Source organism: Arvicanthis niloticus, chromosome 23 (assembly GCF_011762505.2).
Source record: "Arvicanthis niloticus isolate mArvNil1 chromosome 23, mArvNil1.pat.X, whole genome shotgun sequence".
Lineage (NCBI taxonomy): Eukaryota > Metazoa > Chordata > Mammalia > Rodentia > Muridae > Arvicanthis > Arvicanthis niloticus.
In genome coordinates this window covers 31,386,502-31,393,832 of record NC_133430.1, presented here as the reverse complement: position 1 = coordinate 31,393,832, position 7,331 = coordinate 31,386,502, and the positions used below count along the sequence as shown (strand labels likewise).

The 7,331-nt window shown below is 39.6% G+C and overlaps 1 protein-coding gene across 8 annotated transcripts in view; it reads left to right on the top strand.

Annotated features, from left to right (window-relative positions):
• Ylpm1 (YLP motif containing 1) overlaps positions 1 to 7,331 on the top strand; it is an 86,724-nt gene that overhangs the window by 39,797 nt on the left and 39,596 nt on the right. For all 8 annotated transcript variants that reach the window (XR_013106696.1, XR_013106695.1, XR_013106700.1 and 5 more), the window contains 5 exons: positions 1,793 to 2,213; positions 3,024 to 3,116; positions 3,337 to 3,520; positions 4,139 to 4,257; positions 5,882 to 6,036. Coding sequence is in view for 2 of the 8 variants with exons in the window: in XM_076921650.1 (XP_076777765.1) it covers positions 1,793 to 2,213; positions 3,024 to 3,116; positions 3,337 to 3,520; positions 4,139 to 4,257; positions 5,882 to 6,036 (972 nt within the window). In the remaining 6 variants the exon portion in view is untranslated. The remainder of the gene's footprint in view (positions 1 to 1,792; positions 2,214 to 3,023; positions 3,117 to 3,336; positions 3,521 to 4,138; positions 4,258 to 5,881; positions 6,037 to 7,331) is intronic.

Here is a 7,331-nt window from a genome sequence, read left to right as displayed (position 1 = left end):
TCCACATATTGTTTATTCATGCACCAGTTCCCAGACATCTGCATTGCTGACTTAAAGCTGCTGTGAATATTTATGTGCTAGTCTAGATAGAGCAGGTTGGTCTTGAACTCATACAGATCCACTTACCTCTACTTCCTGAGTGCTGGGATTATCAGTGGCACAGCATTTGCTGGATTTTTTTTTTTTTTTTTTTTTTTTTTTTATGAGACAAAACTGCCCTCAAACTTGTATGTAGATGAGAATAGCCTTGAACTGATTGATCCACCTCTACCTCTGTAGAAGAGTGAATGGGTATGCCGCCATACCCAGCTAGAGTTATAAAGGTTTTTTTTATATTAATTAATATAGTTATTTTATTAGGGATGACTTCTGTGTTTTTCCTTTTCTATGGCCTATCTTCATTTTTCTGCTGGTGTCTTTGTCTATGTGTGTGCACATGGGTACATATGTACACATGTATGGAAACCAGTGGTCAGCCTCAGTTACTGTTCCTCAAGCAACTGCACATTTGTTTTTTAGCTAGTTGATATCTCACAGACCTGAGGCTCACAGTTAGGCTAGGCTTCCTGGCCAGGGAATTCCCAGCCAGGGTCTTCTCTGTCTCTGTTTCCCCAGCTATAGAATTATAAGCATGACCCACCATTTCCAATTTTTTTTTTTTTTTTTTTTTTTTTGGTTTTTCGAGACAGGGTTTCTCTGTATAGCCTTGGCTGTCCTGGAACTCATTTGGTAGACCAGGCTGGCCTCGAACTCAGAAACCATTTCCAATTTTAAAAAAAATTCACTTATTTTTATTTTGTGTATGTATGTATTTTGTTTATATGTATGAATATGCACATGTGCATGCCCCTCAAAAGTCAGAAGGTATCAGGTCCCATAGAACTGGAATCACAATGGTTGTGAGCCACTGTGTGGGTGCTGGACACAGAGTGAATTCTGGTACTTTAACTAAGGTCCTTGCATTGCATAACAGGCATTTTACTGGCAGAGTTATCTACCTATCTTCTGCTGGTATTTTTTATTTTAAAAAATTATTTTTGAGACAGAATTTCTGTATATAGTCTTGGCTGACCTAGAACTCACATATAGTCTTGGCTGACCTAGAACTCACTATGTAGTCTAGGCCAGCTGTGAACTCCTAGAAATCTTCTTGAAGTGTTGAGATTAGGGCCATATACCACTATAGAGTGTGTGTGTGTGTGTGTGTGTGTGTGTGTGTGTGTGTGTGTGTGTGTGTATTTGTGTGTGTGTGTGTATTTGTGTGTGCATCTGTTTTGAATTGTGTGTATATGTGAGGTAGACATATGCTTGTAGGTGCCCACAGAGACCACAGTTTTTAGGTCTTCCTAGAACTAAAGTTACAGATGATCCACTTAGCAAGGATACTAGGAAATGAACTTATGTCCTCTGTAAAAACAGTGAGTGATCACTGAGCCATCTCCCTAGTGCCTACTATTTATTGTCTTTAAAAACACAAAAGTTTGGGGCTAGGGAAATTACTCTAATTTAAGAACACTGGCTACTCTTCCACACAACCTTTGTTAAGTTCCCAGTACTAAAATGGCAGTTCAAAACTGTCTGTAACTCCAGTTCTAGAGGATCTGACGCACCGACATACATGTAGGCAAAACACCAATGCATATAAACTAAATAAGTAAATAAAACCACAAAAGCTTTACATTTTGAATATGTCTTATATATTAATTTTTAATTGATTAAAAACTATATTTTAGTTTTTCTGATCTGTGACAAAGTGACAACTAGCTTACTAGCCATTTACTGTGTTCTCTAGCCTCCAGGATCCTATAGACCACCCCCTCCTATGGGTAAGCCACCTGGGTCAATTGTAAGACCCTCTGCTCCACCAGCAAGATCATCTGTTCCTATGACTAGGCCTCCTGTGCCAATACCACCACCGCCTCCTCCACCACCACCACCACCACCTCCTCCTCCAGTTATAAAGCCAAAAACTTCATCTGTGAAACAGGAACGCTGGGATGAAGATTCTTTCTTTGGGCTCTGGGATACGAATGATGATCAAGGACTGAATTCAGAATTTAAGCGAGACACTGCAACAATTCCGTCTGCTCCGGTATTACCACCCCCGCCTGTTCATTCTTCCATTCCCCCTCCTGGCCCAATGCCTATGGGTATGCCACCAATGTCCAAACCACCACCAGTGCAGCATACAGTTGACTATGGCCATGGCCGAGGTGAGTAATAATGGTGAATTTATGGTTGGGGTTCTACAGGAATTGTTTGGTGGTGGTGGTGGTGGTTTTGATTTTTGTGAGACAGAATCTCTTTGGCAAGGCTGACTTCAAACTCACTATGTCACAGAGGATTTCTGTCCTAGGTAGGGTTATGATTGCTGCAATGAAACACCATGGCCAAAAAGCAAGGTGGAGAGGAAAGGGTTTATCTTCCACTTTATAGTCCAACATTGAAAAGTCAGGACAGGAACTCAAGCAGGGCTGGAACCTGGAGGCAGGAGCTGTTGCAGTCTTGGAGGGGTACTGCTTACAGGCTTTCTCCTCATGGCTTGCTCAGCTTGCTTTCTTATAGAACTCAGGACCACCAGTCCAGGCATGGTGCCATGCAGAATGGGCTGGGTCTTCCTTGCTCAGTAATCACTAGTTAAGAAAATGCCGTACAGTTGGATCTCAACTGAGGCTTTCTCCTTTGAGATGACTCTAGCTCCTGCCAAACTGACATAAAACTAGCCAGGACAGTGACTTTAAACTCCTGCTCCTAACCCCCCACATTCCAGGATTATAGGTTTATACTACAGCACCTGGCAGGAATTAGTTTTCCAGAGAAGAGACTTTAAGTTTTCCAAGACCCAGTCTTGCTGGCCCTGGAACTCCATACTCCCCGGGCTCTAGGTCCTGCTGCCTGAGCTTCCTGAGGGCTGGGGTCATAGGCATCTGCTACCAGGCTAGACTTCTGCAGGAATTCACTTGCTTGAGATTTGGTCTTCTTAAGCTTCATGCTTACATTTCATCCCTGATTTTCTTTGCCAGATATGCCTACTAATAAAGTTGAACAGATACCATATGGAGAAAGAATAACTCTGCGCCCAGATCCATTACCTGAAAGGTCAACTTTTGATGCAGGTAGGATTCCCAGAGAGGAGAATGATTTTAAAGCCTAATTTTAACTTGAGGGCCTAATTATTAAGATTTTCCTTTTAGCAAGGTTAGTCTAGGCTTTCCTTTTCATATCACTGAAAGATTCTTAAATTTTAAAGACAAATTTATATTCTCAAATTAAAATTGCACTTCTTGCTTTAATGTCTGAAACTGCTCTCGTTCTTCCTCTGTATTGTTCTTACAGATCATTCAGGGCAGCGTGACCGCTATGATAGAGATAGAGACCGTGAACCTTATTTTGACCGACAAAGTAATATAACAGATCATCGAGATTTTAAAAGGGACCGCGAGACACATAGAGACAGAGATCGTGTTCTTGACTATGAGCGGGATCGATTTGACAGAGAGCGCAGACCCCGAGATGACAGGTATGCTGTGATTAATACCTTTGCCATACATGAAAAATATCTTGTGTAAATCCAGCGAAAGTCATTTGTTTGTTTGCTGGATTGGGGGGGGCGGGGCGGGGGAAGATAAGGTCCTCTCTATTATATAGCTCTGGCTTTCCTGGAACTTGTTCTGATGACCAGGCTGGCTTTAAACTCGCAGAGATCTGCCTGACTCTGTCTCCTGAGTGCTGTGAGTGAAGGCATGTGCCACTGTGCCCAGCCAAAAGTCAGTATGCTGAAAAGAGATTTAGAGTAGTGTGTTCTTCACATTATATATACAATTTGGACAAGGAAAAGCAGTTTCTAGGCAAGTACATGCTTGAGTTCTCCTCGCTTGAATTCCAGAGAATTAAATTGAAATTCAGACAGCAAAACTGAAAGGAAGTAGAGTGCAACCAGTAATTAATTTACAGGCAAGTGATTTATTTGTGCAATTCTTGATTTTTAGGTAGATGTAAGTGAAAAAGCAAGTTTAAAATTTAAATACAGACTATGGAGTAACTAACTGCCCATGGAGACAATGAGCAGATAATAATGTGTTACAAAGCAGAGACCTTCCAAATACATATTTACCAAAACTTCTACTACACCCTCTAGGAACCAGTCATATCGAGACAAAAAAGAGCATTCTTCATCCAGAAGAGGAGGATTTGATAGGCCATCCTATGACCGGAAGTCTGATAGACCACCCTATGAAGGCCCACCCATGTTTGGAGGTAGAGTAATGCCTTAATGACAGTAACTACATTGTTAATGTAAACAAATAGAAGGTGTTTCTCATTGTAGCTATGCATTTAAATATTCACGCTTAACTATACTTGAAGATTTCTTAAGTGATGATAGCATTATAATAAATAGTAATGTATGGCTGAAGAGAGGACTCAGTGGTTAAGACCATGTACTGTTCTTACCGATGACCCGAGTTCCACTGCCAGCACCCACATCAGGCAGCTTACAACTGCTTGTAACTCCAGCATTCCTGAGATGTCCCTAACCTTGGGCACACGCACATATACAGATATGCACATATGTACATGCATATAAATAAATACAAAAATATTTTTAAATATAGTAATGTAATTAATGAAATAAAATTTAATTCTTAAACTAGTAAAGAAAAATTGAAAAGCAGAAACAGAGTTACTTATAATCTCACATCACACACCATGCTGAAACATACATTTCTCTCATTTTCTCTTAAAAATTATTATTTCATTTTTATTTGTATTAGTGACCAGGGCACCCCTTGAAGTGGAGTTGTGATCCACCATGTGGGTACTAGTAACTGAACCTTGGTCCTCTGAAAGCGCAGCCAGTCTCCCTTTTTTTTTTTTTTTTTTTTCTTAAAAAACATTTTTATTTATTTTTCTATGTATATGGGTGTTTGGTCTGCACGTGTGTACCATGTGTCCTCAGAGCCAAAAGAGGGCGTCAGACTCCCTGGGGTTGGAGCTATAAAGAGCTGTGAGCTGCCATGTGAGTGCTGGGAGTAGAACATGGAGCCTTGAGAAGAGCAGCCTGTGCTCTTAACTGACAAGCCATCTCTCCGGCCCCTGCAGCCAGTCTCTCAAGTGCTGAACCCTCACTCCAGCCCTCTTATCTTCTCTTCATATACTTATGTATGAAGTTATAATCCAGAAGAAAAACTAGTAGTTTTCTTTTGTTGTTGTTGTTGTTTTGTTTTTTGCTGCACCAGGCATCTCATGCAGAGCCTCAGGCATGCTGGGCAAGTGCTACAATGATAAATTGTATTCCCACCCAAAGTAAAGTTGTCTTTATTGTATTCTGTTTAATAACTGAATCGTAGACATTTTCCCACATTCAGACCTCTTGCTGGCTCCATGACATTTCATGGGATTGATAAAGTGTAAGGCCCTTACAGTTAGACATTAAATTGCTTTTATCTCTCCATTACTATGAGTTGCACTTAAACTAGAAACTTTCATCTATTAAAAGGAATAAGCTTTCCTAATCGATGAGTCTTTCTCTTAAACTAAAAAGTGAAAGTACTAGAACCCATATGGTATCAGGTATGCTTTGGTTTGTCCAGTAAAATATTTTTTCCTTTATGTCCTGTTGCTGAATGTTTTCCTATATTTAATAAAAGTAAAGATGAATTAAATATTTTACAGAACAATCTGTTCTGGTTTTTTGTTTCCACCAAACGGGCCAGTCTTTTCTTTTTCTTGATTAGAATAGATTTATATTATTAATTAAATTTAAAAGTGACCTTCAATTCATTAGACCTGATCTGAATTGTAATTAAGGGGAGACCAGAAAGTTATTGGCTTTCATAATGATGACTGTGTAAACAATGTTATTCAACTGTTGCAACTCTAGGAGAACGAAGAACTTACCCAGAGGAGCGAATGCCCCTGCCAGCTCCTTCCCTGGGCCACCAGCCACCTCCAGTTCCTCGAGTTGAGAAGAAACCTGAGTCTAAGAATGTGGATGACATTCTGAAACCACCAGGCCGGGAGAGCCGGCCTGAAAGAGTGAGTCCTCTAAACTTGACTAGTTTACTCTGAACAGGGGAATTTTACTCTCCCCCCCCCCCCCCCCCGCAACCCCGCTTAGTTTTAAATGTCTAGTAGATGTCTTCAGTTTTCTGCAACATAAAAATACTGGTTTCAAAGCCTCATAGCATCCAAAATCAATAAATAATCTCAGATACTGCCTATACTTTAAAGTCTTAAAGAAGTTTAGAGCCAATAATGTTGGAAATTCTCCAGTAATGTTGGAAATTTTTTTAAAGTTTTTGAGAGCGTAATTAATTACATTTTGAAAAGAGGAAAAGTATATTTGACTTAATGGTATATGGAATAAAAAGAGGAAAAATTAGGACACTTGATTAGGTTTAATCTACTAATATACTCTACATATATACACACATATAGAGAGGGGGGATATGTCATGATATGGATAGATATACACACAAGTGTATATAAGCATATGCATATATACTTTTATTTTGAAATTTGTGTAATATTGAATAATCTTATAATAAAGATTTCAGCCAGACACTTGGATTCCACATATATAGTTGAATATAGGTCATTGTATTCTAGATTTTTTTTTTACCATGTATGAGTATGTTTGCCTGTTTGTATGTGTGTGCACTACATGTGTGCCTCATGCCCACAGGAGTCAGAAGAGCGAGTCAGATTCTCTGGGACTGAAATTACAGGTGGTTGTGAGTTGCCACATGGGTGCTAAGAATCAAATTCAGGTCTCTGCTAGAACAAGTGCTGTAACTGCTGAGTCATCTCTCCAGCCCTCTCTCTGCCTACTTTTCATCTGTAGCTGAAGTACTTGAGACTAGGTTCTTTATAAGGAAAAGATGTTTATTTAGCCCATGGTATAGGTGCAAGAGTGCAACATCAAGATTAGCTTGGCTATGGTCAGGGACTTCTGTTTGCATCAAAATGTATTGGATGTGTCATTGTGGGAAGGTATGTGAGAGAGGGAAAATTACTGATGAAACAGAAAGCTGGAGACACTCAGAGTCAGGTTTACTATCCAGGCTCCCGAAAGAATTACTCGAAGTGACTCCCCACTAATCCCCAACTGATAAAAGCTCCGTTATCAATGTTCTTCCAGCTTCTGTTCTGTTGAAGAAAATACAAACCATATCCAAACTATAAAGTTTTACTGACTTTTCTCTATTTTATTAGTATTTGTTCTAATCTTGATCTTTTGCTTGTTTTGTTAGTTTTAGCTTGTTCTTTCATAGTGTTTTGGGTAGAAAAATAGGTTTTCAGTCTTAGATCATTTTTCTTAATTTTTAAAA